General features: G+C 39.6%; 1 protein-coding gene across 1 annotated transcript in view; it reads left to right on the forward strand.

The window, feature by feature from the left end:
- Positions 1–22,755, forward strand: part of AKAP9 (A-kinase anchoring protein 9) — an 894,005-nt gene that overhangs the window by 411,917 nt on the left and 459,333 nt on the right. Inside the window, exons 18-19 of the mRNA XM_053715709.1 lie at positions 18,967–19,092; positions 19,550–19,671. Coding sequence (XP_053571684.1) covers positions 18,967–19,092; positions 19,550–19,671 — 248 coding nt within the window. The remainder of the gene's footprint in view (positions 1–18,966; positions 19,093–19,549; positions 19,672–22,755) is intronic.

Raw genomic sequence — 22,755 nt, forward strand, 5'->3', positions numbered from 1 at the left:
AAATGGCAAAGAGAGCACACAGCAAAGCTGTCCATATAGCCCCCCCTCTGGCTCCGCCCCCAGTCATTCTCTTTGCTGCTCTGAACAAGTAGCATCTCCACGGGGATGGTAAAGAGTATGTGGTGTTAGTTGTAGTTTTATTTCTTCTATCAAGAGTTTGTTATTTTAAAATAGTGCCGGTTTGTACTATTTACTCTACAACAGAAAGTGATGAAGATTTCTGTTAAAGAGGAGTATGATTTTAGTACCAGTAACTAAAATCCATTGCTGTTCCCACGCAGGACTGTTGAAACCAGAGAACTTCAGTTGGGGGGAACAGTTTGCAGGCTTATCTGCTTCAGGTATGATCAGTCACGTTTCTAACAAGACCTTGTAATGCTAGAAGACTGTCAGTTTTCCCTTATGGGATAGGTAAGCCATTTTCTTAGACGCAGTTACAGAATTAAGGCTTATAATTTGGGCTCTATGCTGGTTGACACTATTGTGGGCTAAATCGATTGACTTTTATCAAGTTTTTATGATATTTGGAGTGTTTTGCAAACTTTGAAACACTTTTGGGAACGTTTATTTGCGCCTGGCATGCAGCTTCACGTGAGAAGGTCCAGTGGCTTAGAAAAGGACTCATAGATGCTTCTAACTGTTGTGAATAACCCCTAAGGAAGGTAAAAGCCGCAGCAAAGTCTGTGGCAGGGACTGTAGTGTGTTTTAACCGGTCAATTGTGATTATTAGCTCCGGTTTGGTCATTTAGGGGTTAAGGGACTTGAAATTTGGTGTGCAATACTTTTAAAGCATTAAGACACTGGGGTAAAAATTTCATAAAGATCGGACATTTCTTTGATGTTTTTTTGTTCATTCAGAAATAAAGTGTGCCCTGTTTTTTACTTAAAGAGACAGTAATGGTTTTGTTTAAAATCGTTTTTATTGCATTAAAAGCCTGCCTAAGTCTGTTTAACATGTCTGTACCTTTAGATAGCATATGTTCTGTGTGTATGGAGGCCAAGGTGGTTCCCCCATTAAATGTATGTGCGAATTGTGCCATGGCGTCCAAACAAAGTAAGGACAGTACTTTCACATTTAATAATGTTGCCCAAGATGATTCTTTAAATGAAGGTAGTGGGGATAGTTCATCATCCTCTCCTTCTGTGTCAATACCAGCTTTGCCCGCGCAGGCGATACCTAGTACATCTAGCGCGCCAATGCTTGTTACTATGCAGCAATTAACAGCAGTAATGGATAATTCTTTAGCAGCACTTTTATCCAAACTGCCAGCATTTCCTAGAAAGCGTGATTGCTCAGTTTTAAATACAGAGGATGAGCAAGTAGGCGCTGACGATAATTTATCTGTTATGCCCTCACATCAATCTGAGTTGGCAGTGAGGGAGGGTCTGTCTGAGGGAGAAATTTCTGACTCAGGAAAAATTTCTCAGCAGGCAGAACCTGATATCGTGGCATTTAAATTTAATCTAGAACATCTCCGCGCTCTGCTTAAGGAGGTGCTAGCTACCCTTGATGATTGTGATACTTTGGTGATACCAGAGAAGTTGTGCAAAATGGACATATTCTTAGAGGTCCCAGTGCACGCTGATGCTTTTCCGATACCTAAGAGGGTGGCGGACATAGTGACTAAGGAGTGGGAGAAGCCAGGTGTACCTTTTGTTCCCCCTCCTATATTTAAGAAAATGTTCCCCATTGTCGACCCCAGAAGGGATGCATGGCAAACGGTACCTAAGGTAGAGCGGGCAGTTTCAACGTTAGCTAAGCGCACAACTATTCCTATAGAGGACAGTTGCGCTTTTAAAGATCCTATGGATAAAAAATTGGAAGGATTGCTTAAAAAGATTTTTGTTCAGCAAGGTTTCCTTCTTCAACCAATTTTGTGCATTATTCCTGTCACCGCGGTGGCGTCTTTTTGGTTCGATGAACTAGAAAATTCACTTCAGAAGGAGACTCCATATGATGAGGTCATGGACAGAATTCATGCACTAAAATTGGCTAATTCCTTTATTTTGGATGCCGCTTTTCAATTGGCTAAGTTAGCGGCGAAAAATTCAGGTTTTGAAATAGTGGCGCGCAGGGCGCTTTGGCTAAAATCTTGGTCGGCGGTTGTGTCGTCCAAAACAAAATTGCTTAATATTCCTTTCAAAGGTAAGACCCTTTCTTTCATGTAATTAGCAAGAGTCCATGAGCTAGTGACGTATGGGATATACATTCCTACCAGGAGGGGCAAAGTTTCCCAAACCTCAAAATGCCTATAAATACACCCCTCACCACACCCACAATTCAGTTTTACAAACTTTGCCTCCGATGGAGGTGGTGAAGTAAGTTTGTGCTAGATTCTACGTTGATATGCGCTCCGCAGCAAGTTGGAGCCCGGTTTTCCTCTCAGCGTGCAGTGAATGTCAGAGGGATGTGAAGAGAGTATTGCCTATTTGAATGCAGTGATCTCCTTCTACGGGGTCTATTTCATAGGTTCTCTGTTATCGGTCGTAGAGATTCATCTCTTACCTCCCTTTTCAGATCGACGATATACTCTTATATATACCATTACCTCTGCTGATTCTCGTTTCAGTACTGGTTTGGCTTTCTACCAACATGTAGATGAGTGTCCTGGGGTAAGTAAATCTTATTTTCTGTGACACTCTAAGCTATGGTTGGGCACTTTGTTTATAAAGTTCTAAATATATGTATTCAAACATTTATTTGCCTTGACTCAGAATGTTCAACTTTCCTTATTTTTCAGACAGTCAGTTTCATATTTGGGATAATCCATTTGAATTAATCATTTTTTTCTTACCTTCAAAAATTTGACTTTTTTCCCTGTGGGCTGTTAGGCTCGCGGGGGCTGAAAATGCTTCATTTTATTGCGTCATTCTTGGCGCGGACTTTTTTGGCGCAAAAATTATTTTCCTTTTCCGGCGTCATACGTGTCACCGGAAGTTGCGTCATTTTTTTGACGTTATTTTGCGCCAAAGATGACGGCGTTCCGGATGTGGCGTCATTTTTGGCGCCAAAAGCATTTAGGCGCCAAATAATGTGGACGTCTGATTTGGCGCTAAAAAATATGGGCGTCGCTTTTTTCTCCACATTTAAGTCTCATTTTTTATTGCTTCTGGTTGCTAGAAGCTTGTTCTTTGGCATTCTTTCCCATTCCTGAAACTGTCATTTAAGGAATTTGATCAATTTTGCTTTATATGTTGTTTTTTCTCTTACATATTGCAAGATGTCTCACGTTGCATCTGAGTCAGAAGATACTACAGGAAAATAGCTGTCTGGTGCTGGATCTACCAAAGCTAAGTGTATCTGCTGTAAACTTTTGGTAGCTATTCCTCCGGCTGTTGTTTGTATTGATTGTCATGACAAACTTGTTAATGCAGATAATATTTCCTTTAGTAAAGTACCATTGCCTGTTGCAGTTCCTTCAACATCTAAGGTGCAGAATGTTCCTGATAATATAAGAGATTTTGTTTCTGAATCCATAAAGAAGGCTATGTCTGTTATTTCTCCTTCTAGTAAACGTAAAAAATCTTTTAAAACTTCTCTCCCTACAGATGAATTTTTAAATGAACATCATCATTCTGATTCTGATGACTCTTCTGGTTCAGAGGATTCTGTCTCAGAGGTTGATGCTGATAAATCTTCATATTTATTTAAAATGGAATTTATTCGTTCTTTACTTAAAGAAGTACTAATTGCTTTAGAAATAGAGGATTCTGGTCCTCTTGATACTAATTCTAAACGTTTGGATAAGGTATTTAAAGCTCCTGTGGTTATTCCAGAAGTTTTTCCTGTTCCTAATGCTATTTCTTTCATGTAATTAGCAAGAGTCCATGAGCTAGTGACGTATGGGATATACATTCCTACCAGGAGGGGCAAAGTTTCCCAAACCTTAAAATGCCTATAAATACACCCCTCACCACACCCACAAATCAGTTTTACAAACTTTGCCTCCTATGGAGGTGGTGAAGTAAGTTTGTGCTAGATTCTACGTTGATATGCGCTCCGCAGCAAGTTGGAGCCCGGTTTTCCTCTCAGCGTGCAGTGAATGTCAGAGGGATGTGAGGAGAGTATTGCCTATTTGAATGCAGTGATCTCCTTCTACGGGGTCTATTTCATAGGTTCTCTGTTATCGGTCGTAGAGATTCATCTCTTACCTCCCTTTTCAGATCGACGATATACTCTTATTTATATACCATTACCTCTGCTGATTCTCGTTTCAGTACTGGTTTGGCTTTCTACAAACATGTAGATGAGTGTCCTGGGGTAAGTAAATCTTATTTTCTGTGACACTCTAAGCTATGGTTGGGCACTTTGTTTATAAGTTCTAAATATATGTATTCAAACATTTATTTGCCTTGACTCAGAATGTTCAACATTCCTTATTTTTCAGACAGTCAGTTTCATATTTGGGATAATGCATTTGAATTAATCATTTTTTCTTACCTTCAAAAATTTGACTCTTTTTTCCCTGTGGGCTGTTAGGCTCGCGGGGGCTGAAAATGCTTCATTTTATTGCGTCATTCTTGGCGCGGACTTTTTTGGCGCAAAAAATCTTTTCCGTTTCCGGCGTCATACGTGTCGCCGGAAGTTGCGTCATTTTTTGACGTTATTTTGCGCAAAAAAAACGGCGTTCCGGATGTGGCGTCATTTTTGGCGCCAAATAATGTGGGCGTCTTATTTGGCGCTAAAAAAATATGGGCGTCGCTTTTGTCTCCACATTATTTAAGTCTCATTTTTCATTGCTTCTGGTTGCTAGAAGCTTGTTCTTTGGCATTTTTTCCCATTCCTGAAACTGTCATTTAAGGAATTTGATCAATTTTGCTTTATATGTTGTTTTTTCTATTACATATTGCAAGATGTTCCACGTTGCAACTGAGTCAGAAGATACTTCAGGAAAATCACTGCCCGGTGCTGGAGCTACCAAGCTAAGTGTATCTGCTATAATTTTTGGTATCTGTTTCTCCAGCTGTTGTTTGTATTGCATGTCATGACAAACTTATTAATGCAGATAAAATTTCCTTTAGTACTGTTACATTACCTGTTGCTGTTCCGTCAACATCTAATTTTCAGAGTGTTCCTGATAAACATAAGAGATTTTATTTTTTAAATCCATTAAGAAGGCTATGTCTGTTATTTCTCCTTCTAGTTTACATAAAAGTCTTTTAAAACTTCTCTTTTTTCAGATGAATTTTTAAATGAACATCATCATTCTGATACTGATAATGGTTCTTCTGGTTCAGAGGTTTCTGTCTCAGAGGTTGATGCTGATAAATCTTTGTATTTGTTCAAGATGGAATTTATTCGTTCTTTATTTAAAGAAGTATTAATTGCATTAGAAATAGAGGATTCTGGTCCTCTTGATACTAAATCTAAACGTTTAAATAAGGTTTTTAAATCTCCTGTAGTTATTCCAGAAGTGTTTAATCTCCCTGATGCTATTTCTGAAGTAATTTCCAGGGAATGGAATAATTTGGGTAATTCTTTTACTCCTTCTAAACGTTTAAGCAATTATATCCTGTCCCTTTTGGGACAAAATCCCTAAGGTTTTGGGGCTGTCTCTACTCCTGCCTTTTGTTTAGCAAGGGAATTATATGTCTACAATAGATTTACAGGATGTGTATCTGCATATTCTGATTCATCCAGATCACTTTTAGTGTCTGAGATTCTCTTTTTAGACAAGCATTACCAGTTTTGTGGCTCTACCGTTTGGCCTAGCCTCAGTTCCAAGAATTTTTTTCAAAGGTTCTCGGTGCCCTTCTTTCTGTAATCAGAGAACAGGGTTTTGGTATTTCTTTATTTGGACGATATCTTGGTACTTGCTCAGTCTTCTCATTTTCGAAGAATCTCATACGAATCGACTTGTGTTGTTTCTTCAAGTTCATGGTTGGAGGATCAATTTACCAATCAGTTCATTGATTCCTCAGACAAGGGTAACCTTTTTAGGTTTCTAGATAGATTCAGTGTCTATGACTCTGTCCTTGTCAGACAAGAGAAGTTTAACATTGATATCAGCTTGTCAAAACCTTCAGTCACAATCATTCCCTTTGGTAGCCTTATGCATTTAAATTTTAGGTCTTAGGACTGCCGCATCAGATGCGATCTCCTTTGCTCGTTTACACATGCGACCTCTTCAGCTCTGTATGCTGAACCAATGGTGCAGGGATTACTCAAAGATATCTCAATTAATATCTTTAAACCGATTATACGACACTCTCTGACATGATGGACAGATCACCATCGTTTAGTTCAGGGGGCTTCTTTGTTCTTCCGACCTGGACTATAATCTCAACAGATGCAAGTCTTACAGGTTGGGGAGCTGTGTGGGGGTATCTGACGGCACAAGGGGTTTGGGAATCTCAGGAGGTGAGATTTCCGATCAATATTTTGGAACTCCGTGCAATTTTCAGAGCTCTTCAGTCTTGGCCTCTTCTGAAGAGAGAGTTGTTCATTTGTTTTCAGATAGACAATGTCACAACTGTGGCATACATCAATCATCAAGGAGGGACTCACAGTCCTCTGGCTATGAAAGAAGTATCTCGAATTTTGGTTTGGGCGGAATCCAGCTCCTGTCTAATCTCTGCGGTTCATATCCCAGGTATGGACAATTGGAAAGCGGATTATCTCAGTCGCCAAACGTTGCACCTGGGCGAATGGTCTTCACCCAGAGGTATTTCCTCAGATTGTTCAAATGTGGGAACTCCCAGAAATAGATCTGATGGCTTCTCATCTAAACAAGAAACTTCCCTGGTATCTGTCCGGATCCCGGGATCCTCGGGCGGAGGCAGTGGATGCATTATCTCTTCCTTACAAGTGTCATCCTGCCTATATCTTTCCGCCTCTAGTTCTTCTTCCAAGGGTATTCTCCAATATTCTAAGGAATGCTCGTTTGTCCTGCTGGTAGCTCCAGCATGGCCTCACAGGTTTTGGTATGCGGATCTTGTCCGGATGGCCTCTTGCCAGCTGTGGACTCTTCCGTTAAGACCAGTCTTTCTGTCTCAAGGTTCTTTTTTCCATCAGGATCTCAAAACCTTAATTTTAAGGTATGGAGTTTGAACGCTTGATTCTTGGTCAAAGAGGTTTCTCTGACTCTGTGATTGATACTATGTGACAGGCTCGTAAATCTGTATCTAGAGAGATATATTATAGAGTCTGGAAGACTTATATTTCTTGAGGATGGTTTAGATAAAGGTTTGTCCGCAAGTTCCTTGAAAGACAAATCTCTGCTCTTTCTGTTCTTTTTCACAGAAGGATTGCTAATCTTCCTGATATTCATTGTTTTGTACAACCTTTGGTTCGTATAAAACCTGTCATTAAGTCAATTTCTCCTCCTTGGAGTTTGAATTTGGTTCTGGGGGCTCTTTAAGCTCCTCCTTTTGAACCCATGCATTCTTTGGTCGTTATATTACTTTCTTGTAAAGTTTTGTTTCTTTTGGCCATCTCTTCTGCCAGAAGAGTCTCTGAATTATCTACTCTTTTTTGTGAGTCTTCTTTTCTGATTTTGCATCAGGATAAGGTGGTGCTGCGAAATTCTTTTGAATTTTTTTACCTAAGGTTGTGAATTCTAACAACATTAGTAGAGAAATTGTGGTTCCTTCATTATGTCCTAATCCTATGAATTCTAAGGAGAAATCATTGCATTCTTTGGATGCTGTTAGAGCTTTGTAATATTATGTTGAAGCTACCAAGTCTTTCCGAAAGACTTCTAGTCTATTTGTCATCTTTTCCGGTTCTAGAAAAGACCAGAAAGCTTCTGCCATTTCTTTGGCATCTTGGTTGAAATCTTTAATTCATCATGCCTATGTCGAGTTGGGTAAAACTCCGCCTCAAAGGATTACAGCTCATTCTACTAGGTCAGTTTCTACTTCCTGGGCGTTTAGGAATGAAGCTTCGGTTGATCAGATTTGCAAAGCAGCAACTTGGTCCTCTTTGCATGCTTTTACTAAATTCTACCATTTTTATGTGTTTTCTTCTTCTGAAACAGTTTTTGGTAGAAACGTACTTCAGGCAGTGGTTTCAGTTTGAATCTTCTGATTATGTTTTTTCATTAAAATTTTATTCCGGGTGTGGATTATTTTTGGCAGGAATTGGCTGTCTTTATTTTATCCCTCCCTCTCTAGTGACTCTTGTGTGGAAAGATCCACATCTTGGGTAATCATTATCCCATACGTCACTAGCTCATGGACTCTTGCTAATTACATGAAAGAAAACATAATTTATGTAAGAACTTACCTGATAAATTCATTTCTTTCATATTAGCAAGAGTCCATGAGGCCCGCCCTTTTTTGTGGTGGTTTTGATTTTTTTAAAGCACAATTATTCCAATTCCTTATTTTATATGCTTTCGCACTTTTTTCTTATCACCCCACTTCTTGGCTATTTGTTAAACTGATTTGTGGGTGTGGTGAGGGGTGTATTTATAGGCATTTTAAGGTTTGGGAAACTTTGCCCCTCCTGGTAGGAATGTATATCCCATACGTCACTAGCTCATGGACTCTTGCTAATATGAAAGAAATGAATTTATCAGGTAAGTTCTTACATAAATTATGTTTTCTGCAGTAATTTCCAAAGAATGGGATAAATTGGGTAATTCATTTACTCCTTCTAAACGTTTTAAGCAATTATATCCTGTACCGTCTGACAGATTAGAATTTTGGGACAAAATCCCTAAAGTTGATGGGGCTATTTCTACCCTTGCTAAACGTACTACTATTCCTACGTCAGATGGTACTTCGTTTAAGGATCCTTTAGATAGGAAAATTGAATCCTTTCTAAGAAAAGCTTATCTGTGTTCAGGTAATCTTCTTAGACCTGCTATATCTTTGGCTGATGTTGCTGCAGCTTCAACTTTTTGGTTGGAAACTTTAGCGCAACAAGTAACACATCATGATTCTCATGATATTATTATTCTTCTTCAGCATGCTAATAATTTTATCTGTGATGCCATTTTTGATATTATCAGAGTTGATGTCAGGTTTATGTCTCTAGATATTTTAGCTAGAAGAGCTTTATGGCTTAAAACTTGGAATGCTGATATGGCTTCTAAATCAACTCTGCTTTCTATTTCTTTCCAGGGTAACAAATTATTTGGTTCTCAGTTGGATTCTATTATTTCAACTGTTACTGGTGGGAAAGGAACTTTTTTACCACAGGATAAAAAATCTAAAGGTAAAAACAGGGCTAATAATCGTTTTCGTTCCTTTCGTTTCAACAAAGAACAAAAGCCTGATCCTTCATCCTCAGGAGCAGTTTCAGTTTGGAAACCATCTCCAGTCTGGAATAAATCCAAGCCAGCTAGAAAGGCAAAGCCTGCTTCTAAGTCCACATGAAGGTGCGGCCCTCATTCCAGCTCAGCTGGTAGGGGGCAGGTTACGTTTTTTCAAGGAAATTTGGATCAATTCTGTTCACAATCTTTGGATTCAGAACATTGTTTCGGAAGGGTACAGAATTGGTTTCAAGATGAGACCTCCTGCAAAGAGATTTTTTCTTTCCCGTGTCCCAGTAAATCCAGTAAAAGCTCAAGCATTTCTGAATTGTGTTTCAGATCTAGAGTTGACTGGAGTAATTATGCCAGTTCCAGTTCCGGAACAGGGGATGGGGTTCTATTCAAATCTCTTCATTGTACCAAAGAAGGAGAATTCCTTCAGACCAGTTCTGGATCTAAAAATATTGAATCGTTATGTAAGGATACCAACGTTCAAGATGGTAACTGTAAGGACTATCTTGCCTTTTGTTCAGCAAGGGAATTATATGTCCACAATAGATTTACAGGATGCATATCTGCATATTCCGATTCATCCAGATCATTATCAGTTCCTGAGATTCTCTTTTCTGGACAAGCATTACCAGTTTGTGGCTCTGCCGTTTGGCCTAGCTACAGCTCCAAGAATTTTTACAAAGGTTCTCGGTGCCCTTCTGTCTGTAATCAGAGAACAGGGTATTGTGGTATTTCCTTATTTGGACGATATCTTGGTACTTGCTCAGTCTTTACATTTAGCAGAATCTCATACGAATCGACTTGTGTTGTTTCTTCAAGATCATGGTTGGAGGATCAATTTACCAAAAAGTTCATTGATTCCTCAGACAAGGGTAACCTTTCTGGGTTTCCAGATGGATTCAGTGTCCATGACTCTGTCTTTAACAGACAAGAGACGTCTAAAATTGATTGCAGCTTGTCGAAACCTTCAGTCACAATCATTCCCTTCGGTAGCCTTATGCATGGAAATTCTAGGTCTTATGACTGCTGCATCGGACGCGATCCTTTTTGCTCGTTTTCACATGCGACCTCTTCAGCTCTGTATGCTGAATCAATGGTGCAAGGATTACACAAAGATATCTCAATTAATATCTTTAAAACCGATTGTTCGACACTCTCTAACATGGTGGACAGATCACCATCGTTTAATTCAGGGGGCTTCTTTTGTGCTTCCGACCTGGACTGTAATTTCAACAGATGCAAGTCTCACAGGTTGGGGAGCTGTGTGGGGATCTCTGACGGCACAAGGAGTTTGGGAATCTCAGGAGGTGAGATTACCGATCAATATTTTGGAACTCCGTGCAATTTTCAGAGCTCTTCAGTTTTGGCCTCTTCTGAAGAGAGAATCGTTCATTTGTTTTCAGACAGACAATGTCACAACTGTGGCATACATCAATCATCAAGGAGGGACTCACAGTCCTCTGGCTATGAAAGAAGTATCTCGAATTTTGGTTTGGGCGGAATCCAGCTCCTGTCTAATCTCTGCGGTTCATATCCCAGGTATAGACAATTGGGAAGCGGATTATCTCAGTCGCCAAACGTTGCATCCGGGCGAATGGCCTCTTCACCCAGAGGTATTTCTTCAGATTGTTCAAATGTGGGAACTTCCAGAAATAGATCTGATGGCGTCCCATCTAAACAAGAAACTTCCCAGGTATCTGTCCAGATCCCGGGATCCTCAGGCGGAGGCAGTGGATGCATTATCACTTCCTTGGAAGTATCATCCTGCCTATATCTTTCCGCCTCTAGTTCTTCTTCCAAGAGTAATCTCCAAGATTCTGAAGGAATGCTCGTTTGTTCTGCTGGTAGCTCCGGCATGGCCTCACAGGTTTTGGTATGCGGATCTTGTCCGGATGGCCTCTTGCCAACCGTGGACTCTTCCGTTAAGACCAGACCTTCTGTCACAAGGTCCTTTTTTCCATCAGGATCTGAAATCCTTAAATTTAAAGGTATGGAGATTGAACGCTTGATTCTTGGTCAAAGAGGTTTCTCTGACTCTGTGATTAATACTATGTTACAGGCTCGTAAATCTGTATCTAGAGAGATATATTATAGAGTCTGGAAGACTTATTTTTCTTGGTGTCTTTCTCATCATTTTTCTTGGCATTCTTTTAGAATACCGAGAATTTTACAGTTTCTTCAGGATGGTTTAGATAAGGGTTTGTCCGCAAGTTCCTTGAAAGGACAAATCTCTGCTCTTTCTGTTCTTTTTCACAGAAAGATTGCTATTCTTCCTGATATTCATTGTTTTGTACAAGCTTTGGTTCGTATAAAACCTGTCATTAAGTCAATTTCTCCTCCTTGGAGTTTGAATTTGGTTCTGGGAGCTCTTCAAGCTCCTCCGTTTGAACCTATGCATTCATTGGACATTAAATTACTTTCTTGGAAAGTTTTGTTCCTTTTGGCCATCTCTTCTGCCAGAAGAGTTTCTGAATTATCTGCTCTTTCTTGTGAGTCTCCTTTTCTGAAGGCGGTGTTGCAAACTTCTTTTGAATTTTTACCTAAAGTTGTGAATTCCAACAACATTAGTAGAGAAATTGTGGTTCCTTCATTATGTCCTAATCCTAAGAATTCTAAGGAGAAATCGTTGCATTCTTTGGATGTTGTTAGAGCTTTGAAATATTATGTTGAAGCTACTAAATCTTTCCGAAAGACTTCTAGTCTATTTGTTATCTTTTCCGGTTCTAGAAAAGGCCAGAAAGCTTCTGCCATTTCTTTGGCATCTTGGTTGAAATCTTTAATTCATCTTGCCTATGTTGAGTCGGGTAAAACTCCGCCTCAGAGAATTACAGCTCATTCTACTAGGTCAGTTTCTACTTCCTGGGCGTTTAGGAATGAAGCTTCGGTTGATCAGATTTGCAAAGCAGCAACTTGGTCCTCTTTGCATACTTTTACTAAATTCTACCATTTTTATGTATTTTCTTCTTCTGAAGCAGTTTTTGGTAGAAAAGTACTTCAGGCAGCGGTTTCAGTTTGAATCTTCTGCTTATGTTTTTCATTAAACTTTATTTTTGGGTGTGGATTATTTTCAGCAGGAATTGGCTGTCTTTATTTTGTCCCTCCCTCTCTAGTGACTCTTGTGTGGAAAGATCCACATCTTGGGTAGTCATTATCCCATACGTCACTAGCTCATGGGCTCTTGCTAATTACATGAAAGAAAACATAATTTATGTAAGAACTTACCTGATAAATTCATTTCTTTCATATTAGCAAGAGTCCATGAGGCCCGCCCTTTTTTTGTGGTGGTTATGATTTTGTATAAAGCACAATTATTCCAATTCCTTATTTTATATGCTTTCGCACTTTTTTATCACCCCACTTCTTGGCTATTCGTTAAACTGAATTGTGGGTGTGGTGAGGGGTGTATTTATAGGCATTTTGAGGTTTGGGAAACTTTGCCCCTCCTGGTAGGAATGTATATCCCATACGTCACTAGCTCATGGACTCTTGCTAATATGAAAGAAATGAATTTATCAGGTAAGTTCTTACATAAATTATGTTTTTCGGGCCAGAATTGAAGGAGATTATTTCAGACATCACTGGGGGAAAGGGCCATGCCCTCCCACAGGATAGGCCTTTCAAGGCTAAGAATAAGTCTAATTTTCGTTCCTTTCGCAATTTCAGGAACGGACTGGCTTCTAACTCTGCAACCTCTAGACAAGAGGGTAACGCTTCCCAGCCTAAACCAGCATGGAAACCATTGCAAGGCTGGAACAAGGGAAAACAGGCCAAGAAGCCTGCTGCTGCTACCAAGACAGCATGAAGGGGTAGCCCCCGATCCGGGACCGGATCTAGTAGGGGGCAGACTTTCTCTCTTTGCTCAGGCTTGGGCAAGAGATGTTCCGGACCCCTGGGCACTAGAAATTGTCTCTCAGGGGTATCTTCTAGAGTTCAAGGAACTTCCTCCAAGGGGAAGGTTCCACATGTCTCGCTTATCTTTAGACCAGATAAAGAGACAGGCATTCTTACGTTGCGTAGAAGACCTATTAAAGATGGAAGTGATACACCCAGTTCCAACAGCGGAACAAGGTCTGGGGTTTTACTCAAACCTGTTTGTAGTTCCCAAAAAAGAAGGAACTTTCAGGCCAATTCTGGACTTAAAAATCCTAAACAAATTCCTCAGAGTTCCATCATTCAAAATGGAAACCATTCGGACAATTTTACCAACGATCCAGGAGGGTCAATATATGACTACCATGGACCTAAAGGATGCGTATCTGCATATTCCTATCCACAAAGATCATCATCGGTTCCTGAGGTTTGCCTTTCTGGACAAACATTACCAGTTCGTGGCTCTTCCGTTCGGTTTAGCCACTGCTCCCAGAATTTTCACAAAGGTGCTAGGGTCCCTTTTAGCGGTCCTAAGGCCGAGGGGCATCGCAGTAGCACCTTACCTAGACGACATTCTAATTCAAGCGTCGTCCCTTCCCAAAACAAGGGCTCATACAGACATTGTTTTAGCCTTTCTCAGATCTCGGGTGGAAGGTGAACATAGAAAAGAGTTCTCTGTCTCCCTTCACAAGGGTTCCCTTTCTGAGAACAATAATAGACTCTGTGGAAATGAAGATTTTTCTGACAGAGGTCAGAAAGTTAAAGCTTCTAAACGCTTGTCGAGTTCTTCACTCTATTCCTCAGCCTTCCATAGCTCAGTGCATGGAGGTAATAGGGTTAATGGTTGCGGCAATGGACGTGGTTCCTTTTGCTCGAATTCATTTAAGACCATTGCAACTGTGCATGCTCAAACAGTGGAATGGGGATTATGCAGACTTGTCTCCCCAGATTCAAGTGGACCAGATAACCAGAGACTCACTCCTCTGGTGGTTGGCTCAGGATCACCTGTCTCAGGGAATGAGTTTCCACAGACCAGAGTGGATCATTGTCACGACCGACGCCAGTCTCTTAGGCTGGGGCGCGGTCTGGGACTCCCTGAAAGCTCAGGGTCTATGGTCTCGGGAAGAGTCTCTTCTCCCGATAAACATTTTGGAACTGAGAGCGATATTCAATGCGCTCCTGGCTTGGCCTCAACTAGCGAACGCCAGGTACATAAGATTTCAGTCGGACAACATGGCGACTGTAGCGTACATCAATCACCAGGGGGGAACAAAGAGTTCCCTGGCGATGAGAGAGGTATCTAATATCATCAAATGGGCGGAGGATCACTCCTGCCATCTATCTGCAATTCACATCCCAGGAGTGGACAACTGGGAGGCGGATTATTTGAGTCATCAGACTTTCCATCCGGGGGAGTGGGAACTCCACCCGGAGGTCTTTGCCCAGTTAACTCAACTATCGGGCATTCCAGTTATGGATCTGATGGCGTCTCGTCAGAACTCCAAGGTTCCTCGCTACGGGTCCAGATCCAGGGATCCCAAGGCGACACTAGTAGATGCATTGGTGGCGCCTTGGTCGTTCAGTCTAGCTTTTGTGTTTCCACCGTTCCCTCTCCTTCCCAGGCTTGTAGCCAGGATCAAACAAGAGAAGGCCTCGGTGATTCTAATAGCTCCTGCATGGCCACGCAGGACTTGGTATGCAGACCTGGTGAATATGTCATCGGCTCCACCATGGAAACTACCTTTGAGGCAGGACCTTCTAGTACAAGGTCCATTCAAACATCCAAATCTAGTTTCTCTGCAACTGACTGCTTGGAAATTGAACGCTTGATTCTATCTAAGCGTGGGTTTTCGGATTCAGTTATAGATACTCTGGTTCAGGCCAGAAAACCTGTGACTAGGAAAATTTACCATAAGATATGGCAAAAATATATCTGTTGGTGCGAATCCAAGGGTTACTCTTGGAGTAAAATTAGAATTCCTAGGATACTTCCTTTCTCCATGAGGGTTTGGATAAAGGTTTGTCAGCTAGTTCTCTAAAAGGACAGATATCTGCTCTGTCTGTCTTGTTGCACAAACGTCTGGCAGCCGTGCCAGATGTACAGTTGTTTGTACAGGCATTAGGTAGAATCAAGCCTGTCTACAGACCTATGACTCCTCCATGGAGTCTAAATTTAGTTCTTTCAGTTCTTCAAGGGGTTCCGTTTGAACCTTTACATTTCATAGATATTAACTTACTATCTTGGAAAGTCCTGTTTTTGGTTGCTATTTCTTCTGCTAGAAGAGTTTCCACATTGTCTGCTTTGCAGTGTTCTTCACCCTATCTGGTATTCCATACAGATAAGGTAGTTTTACGTACTAAGCCTGGTTTTCTTCCAAAGGTGGTTTCCAATAGGAATATTAACCAGGAAATAGTTGTTCCTTCTCTGTGTCCGAATCCAGCTTCGAAGAAGGAACGTTTGTTACATAACTTAGATGTAGTTCGTGCTTTAAAATTCTATTTAGAAGCAGCAAAGGATTTCAGACAGACATCTTCTTTGTTTGTCGTCTATTCTGGTAAGAGGAGAGGTCAGAAAGCTACTGCTACCTCTCTTTCCTTTTGGCTAAAAAGCATCATCCGCTTGGCTTATGAGACTGCCGGCCGGCAGCCTCCTGAACGAATTACAGCTCATTCTACTAGAGCTGTGGCTTCCACATGGGCCTTCAAGAACGAGGCTTCTGTTGAACAGATCTGTAAGGCAGCGACTTGGTCTTCTCTGCATACTTTTGCCAAATTTTACAAATTCGATACTTATGCTTCTTCGGAGGCTGTTTTTGGGAGAGGTTTTGCAAGCTGTGGTGCCTTCCGTTTAGGTTACCTGACTTGTTCCCTCCCTTCATCCGTGTCCTAAAGCTTTGGTATTGGTTCCCACAAGTATGGATGAAGCCGTGGACCGGACACACCAATGTAGGAGAAAACAGAATTTATGTTTACCTGATAAATTTCTTTCTCCTACGGTGTGTCCGGTCCACGGCCCGCCCTGGCTTTTAGTCAGGTTTAAAATTTTTATTTTTATGCACACTACAGTCACCACGGCACCTTATAGTTTCTCCTTTTTCTCCTAACCGTCGGTCGAATGACTGGGGGGCGGAGCCAGAGGGGGGCTATATGGACAGCTTTGCTGTGTGCTCTCTTTGCCATTTCCTGTATGGGAAGAGAATATCCCACAAATAAGGATGAAGCCGTGGACCGGACACACCGTAGGAGAAAGAAATTTATCAGGTAAACATAAATTCTGTTTCTGTCAAACCTATCTTCAAGTCCCGATAAGAGAGACGCCTTTCTAGAATGCGTGAGGGATCTCTCCTCTCTCTGAGTAATCCTACCAGTACCTCTAGCGGAAAGAGGTCTGGGGTATTTGTTCAAACCGTTTCGTGGTCCCAAAGAAGGAGGGCACGTTTCGCCCGATTCTAGACCTAAAGTGCCTAAACAAATTTCTGTCGGTCCCATCGTTCAAGATGGAGATGATCAGGTCCATTCTGCCCCTATTTCAAGAGGGACAGTTCATGACTACAATAGATTTGAAGGATGCTTACCTTCACGTGCCAATCCACAAGGATCACTTCAGATTCCTAAGATTTGCGTTTCTAGAGCAACACTTCCAGTTTGTGGCCCTACCGTTCGTTCTGGAGACTGCCCCAAGAGTCTTTACGAAGGTTCTGGGAGCGCTGCTCTCTGTAGCGAGAGCCAGAGGTATTGCAGTGGCACCTTATCTGGACGACATCCTGGTCCAAGCTTCGTCATGCAGTCTAACAGAGGACCATTCGAGGACTCTTCTTCACCTTCTTCGATCCCATGGATGGAAGATAAACGAGGGAAAGAGTTCCCTGGTTCCCAGCAATGATCAGGTCCATTCTGCCCCTATTTAAGTTCTAGTTCTAGTCCTAACTCTTTTCAAAAAGTGTGTGGTTTTGCTTAATTATAAAAATGTGCTCTGCTGTTAATGTAAAGTTTTTTAGTCTGAAGTTTTATATTTGTAACACTCAGTATGTGGATTTTATTTTAAATACAGGAATACAATATTGTTGTTGTTTTTTTATCCGATTAGTCGATTAATCGAAAAAATTATCTGCAGATTTATTGATTATGAAAATCGTAAGTTGCAGCCTGTAGATATATATTTTGCATTAACATATATATGGAAATATATAGTTAAGAATAAAAATCTGTGTGAAGAACATTAGAATGTAAAATATGCGTAAATGCGCTTTAGGTGTCGGGTTACCATACATGAAGAATTCGTTCTCTTAAGGAGCGTTATTGAAATCGACACGCATATAATTTGTTGCACTCAAGCGAACGCATTTACTTTCAACTTGTTATACGTGCGCAAATTAACGCACCAGCGCTATTCTAATAATCTTTCACGTGCAAATGTCAGCACGTCAATTGTAATCTAGACCTAGGTAAGGTACCTAGGCACAGCAGTCACACAGGCTGTATTATGTCAGCTATATAAAGCTATTTCAAACTCAGATGCATGACCCCATGATGACATCTACACATGCATTTGACACCATAGATCAGATAAGGGATTCCTGTGCCCCCTGTTTTACCAGTAATATACGTAAGTGAGAGAATTGATAGGTTATATGGTCTCTGCAACCTTGATTATGCCAGCTATATAAACGATTGAGTTCTCAGATCAGATACATGTTACTGCAGCCCTAATTATGCCAGCTATATGCTTAAAGGGACATTAAACCAAATATTTTTCTTTCAGGATTCAGATAGAGAATACCATTTTAAACAACTTTCTAATTTGCTTCATTCTCTTGATATTCTTTCCTGAAAAGCATATCTAGATAGGCCCAGTAGCTTCTGATTGGTGGCTGCACATTTTTTCTCATGTGATTGGCTCATGTGTATTGCTATTTAACAAAGGATATCTAAAGAATGAAGCAAATTAGATAATAGAAGTATATTGGAATGTTGTTTAAAATTGTATTCTCTGTCTGAATCATGAAAGAAAATGTTTGGGTTTAATGTCCCTTTAAGTGAGACTTCACATCAATTTCTTGGTCCCTGTAGGCCATTTTTTGTCAGCTACATTCCCAAGTTAGTTCTCAGATGATGATGAAAATCTAGGTGGCACGCGGTCACTGTAAAAAGGGTAATCTCTTGAACCTTAGAAACCAGAAAAAGGGAAGCAATGTAATCCATACATCTCTGTGATAAAATATTTCTCTCTTTAAAATGAGAAATCACCTGAACCTTTAAATATTATTATGGGGTTGATGAAAAGTGGTTAGTATTTATTCCACAGGACAATTCAGTGAAATACAATCTATTGGTCAAGGAAACTGTATCACCTTGAAACTTCACAGTTGTAGTGATGGCCATATGCTGTAGTGGATCTTATGCAAAGCATAGGCTTTTGCTACCTATTTCTACCTAGCACTAACTGGGTTTCACTTTCTATATGTAGCCTTTTAGGTATGATCCCAGATAATGTAGTGCCCTCTGGCATATAGCTGGCGTTACAGGTAGCAATTAATATGGAATCTAGGCCTTAAAATCTATATTTGCAAACACATTTATTCATAAGACCAACAAAGCCACAGACTCCCATGTCAAGCCCAAACCTCAGGCTGGATTTTTACAATTTGGGAAAGAATCCTAAACAAATTAAATTACAGACCAGGGTGCAAACAAACTGGATTGTCTCAGGAAAATATGGACAGTTGGCAAATATACATTATTATTTTTAAAGTAGGTGACTTTAGGAACCTGCTGGATGTACTTTTATTTATCAAATATTTGTTAAACTTCAATGACTGTTTATAAAAATAAACATTTTGACCAGCATGTGTACAAGTGAATTTTTAAAACTCTTTTTGTTCAGACTGCTTTAGTAATTAATGAAAACCAGGCCACAGAAAGAGAAAAAATGCTGTTGGAAGAGTTGGAATCACTGAAAAAGCCATGCTGGAAGAGCACAGAGAAGCAGGATAACGCAACCCAGACACAGGTAGCACAAAGCCTGAACCCTTCAGTGCAAAAGTTAAATTACCTTACTGATCATCATAGTATCATTACTGGGAGACTCTCATTCCTTTACAGTGTGCTTGATTACTGTAGAAGTGGGCAGGGTTTATGTGTGTAGCAGCAGACAGGTTGTCTATGGTTACCATAACTCTGTCAGGGGTTGTTTATACCAACTAGGAAACCATTGTAATGTTGCAGCCTGATTATGTTAATTACAAATACTTCTGTGTTAAAATGCAACTTGTGTCCTTTGATTATTAGATGTTTAGTTTTTTAATGAAGCTCTTTTGGGGGAAAAATAAAGCAAAGCACTCTGCATGCATGTGTAACAGGATCAGGGTCACTCTTCTTCACTACACAGTGCTATATAACAATTAGCTGACGTTGGCTGCAGTATGACAGGATTCTTGTCTCTCTTTTCATACTTACCTTTACAAAAGCTTGCTCAGGATGAAACTGCCACTCAGGCAGAAAGCAAAGACCTAACCTTGGAGGGTGGGCACGTTGGGGAAGGACATGAGGAAAGCAAAGACACCCCTTCTACAGACCTCACCTCTGAAAGGTATGTTATTTATTTGTGTTGCAGAAAATCAATTTGTTTTCATGATCCAACATTCTTAGTAAGAGAAAACAATGCTTACTTATTTGCTACCCAATACAGCTTCCACTAAAATCCTTAAACTGAGAAAGTTTCTATATGTATGAAAAGATGCACATACTATAAATGTATATATGCAAAACTACTAGTGTTTCATCTAAGTGTGTACAGGTGGCCCTCGTTTTACAATGGTTCAATTTACACAGTTTCAGAATAACAACCTTTTTTTCCAGTCATGTGACTGCTATTGAAAATCATTGAGAAGCAGTGCATTTATTAAAATAGCCAGTAGGTGGAACTGTCCGCTTGTGTTGCAGCAAAGCCAAGCAAGCTGAAATTAACCAGTTTAACCAGACCTGAGCTATTGAGCAGATTTCAAAGGAACAAGATCTTCCTGTCTATAAATCAGTCCAGATTGGAATGCATAGAAAAAACTGTTTGCAGAAAAATGCAAGTGAAGTCTGTGTTGTGTGATTATTTTATTAGGTTTATAATGCTGTTTAGCAAATGTTTTTGTTCATTTAACTTAGTTTAATTATATATTCTGTGTTGTGTGATTATTTTATTAGGTTTATAATGCTGTTTAGCATTTAAAGTCTTCATTTCAAAGCTTTAAAATTAATATATTAGGTGTTACTTATGAGAATTTTGAGAGGGGCCTGGAACCTATCTCCCTCACTTCCCATTGACTTACATTATAAACTGGGTTTCAATTTACAACGGTTTCAATTTACAACCATTCCTTCTGGAACCTAACCCCGGCGTAAACTGAGGGCTACCTGTACTTACATGCACTGTGTATTTTTAAAATATTTTTTAAAATTATTAAGAAGTATAAATGCTTAATATATTAAAGGGACATTAAACACTAAATAAATACTAGGTAGCATGATGCATTCAAAAAAAATATTAGTCTGAGAATAGCATATAGATGAATTTTTTAAAGTTGCTAAAATAAGTGTATAGTTTTAGTGTCATTAAAACAATAGGAGCTGCCATGTTGTAACTTAGGTTACCGTCTCTGCTGTGGCCAATTAGGTACAGTTATAAATAGGTCACTAGAGTGTGCAGCCAATGGCTGTTTTTAATATAACAGTGTTCTGCACTTCTTTTTCTAACAGCAACTGAAAAGCTCACAATTAAGAATGGAATTACAGGATAAGGGGGGAAAATAAATAATAAAAAGTATATACAGTATACTATATATGACATATACCATCTCCAAGTGTTTAAAGGGACACTAAACCCCCCAAAAAATCTTTCATGATTCAGATAGAAAATACAATTTTAAACAACATTCCAATTTACTTCTATTATCTAATTTGCTTCATTCTTTAGATATATTTTGTTAAAGAAATAGCAATGCACATGGGTGAGCCAATCACATGAGGCATCTATGTGCAGCCACCAATCAGAAGCTACTGAGCCTATCTAGATATGCTTTTCATGAAAGAATATCAAGAGAATGAAGCAAATTCGATAATAAAAGTAAATTAGAAAGTTGTTTAAAATGGTATTCTCCATCTGAATCATGAAAGAAAAATGTTGGGTTTAATGCCCCTTTAATGTCCCTTTAAGTAACTGCTATTTGTCTTCAAGGTAAAAACAAACAAAATAGTACTGCATATGTCACACACTTTTTTTTTTCTTTTACTGGAAAATATGTAGCTAGAGATTTTGCTGTATTTCTTTGCGTAGGATTGGTCTGTTTTAAGCTGATGCATACACTGTATTCCTTCTGGCAACAGTCTGATTTTTTTTTAGTCTTTACTTGTTTTTACATGATTTAAACATCAGTCAACAGATTTTATTTTTCTGTACACGTGGCTCGGAATTTTCACACAAAATACTTATATTTGTAAGTACAGTTTTTAAAATCACTTCTACTACTAATGTATAAAAAAATCTTAATGAAAATCTGTTAATGTTCAGAATGTTTTTATACACTTATATAGGTATGACATCAAAATAATAAAATATTAAAGGGATACTAAACCCAATTTTCTTCCTTCATGATTCGGATAGAGCATGCAATTTTAAGCAACTTTCTAATTTACTCCTATTATAATTTTCTTCTTCTTCGTTCTCTTGGTATCTTTATTTAAAAAAGCAGGAATGAAAGCTTTGGAGCCGGCCCATTTTTTTGTTCAGCACCCTGGATAGTGCTGGCTGATTGGTGGCTATATTTAGCCATCCAATCAGCAAGCACAACCCAGGTGCTGAATCTAAAATGGGTCGGCTCCAAAGCTTTCAATCCTGCTTTTTCTAATAAAGATAGCATTAGTATTGTGTTGTTTAAAAATGAATATGAACTTGTTTTCTTTGTATTATTCGAGGTCTGAAAACACTGCATATTTTTGTTATTTTGACCAGTTTTCATTTGTCTTTATGGTTTAACCTTTTGAGCTTTTGTTAAAAAAATGCACAAAAATGCTCTGCTCTCCTGGATATCAAACAATTGCAAACACAACACAGGTTTATAAAAAAAATAATAATAATGTTAAATATAGATGTGGGCACAATTATTGGCAACCCTATGAATTTTGGCAATAAACACCAGAGGTGGGTTTGGCGCACACAGAGAGGAAGCCATGTAGAAAATTACCTCATACCCACGGTTAAATATGGTAGTGGCTCTTTAATGTTTTGGGGCTGTTTTTCTGCCAGAGGACCTGGACATTTTGTTAGGATAACATGACATCATGGGCTCAACAGATATTAAATGATAACCTGACTGCCTCTGCCAGAAAGCTTAAAATGGGCTATGGTTGGATCTTCCAGCAGGACAATAATCCAAAACATACATCAAAATCAACACAATAATGGTTTACTGACCACAAAATCAAGGTCCTGCCATGGCCATCTCAGTTCCCCGACTTGAACCCTATAGAAAACCTGTGGGGTGAACTGATGAGGAGAGTCCACCAGTGTTGAGCTCGAAATTTGAAGGATCTGGAGAGATTCTGTATGGTGGAATGGTCTCAGATCCCTTTCCATGTATTCTCCAACCTTATCAGGCATTATAGCAGAAGATTCAGAGCTGTTATC

Source organism: Bombina bombina, chromosome 5, assembly GCF_027579735.1.
Source record: "Bombina bombina isolate aBomBom1 chromosome 5, aBomBom1.pri, whole genome shotgun sequence".
Taxonomy (NCBI): Eukaryota; Metazoa; Chordata; class Amphibia; order Anura; family Bombinatoridae; genus Bombina; species Bombina bombina.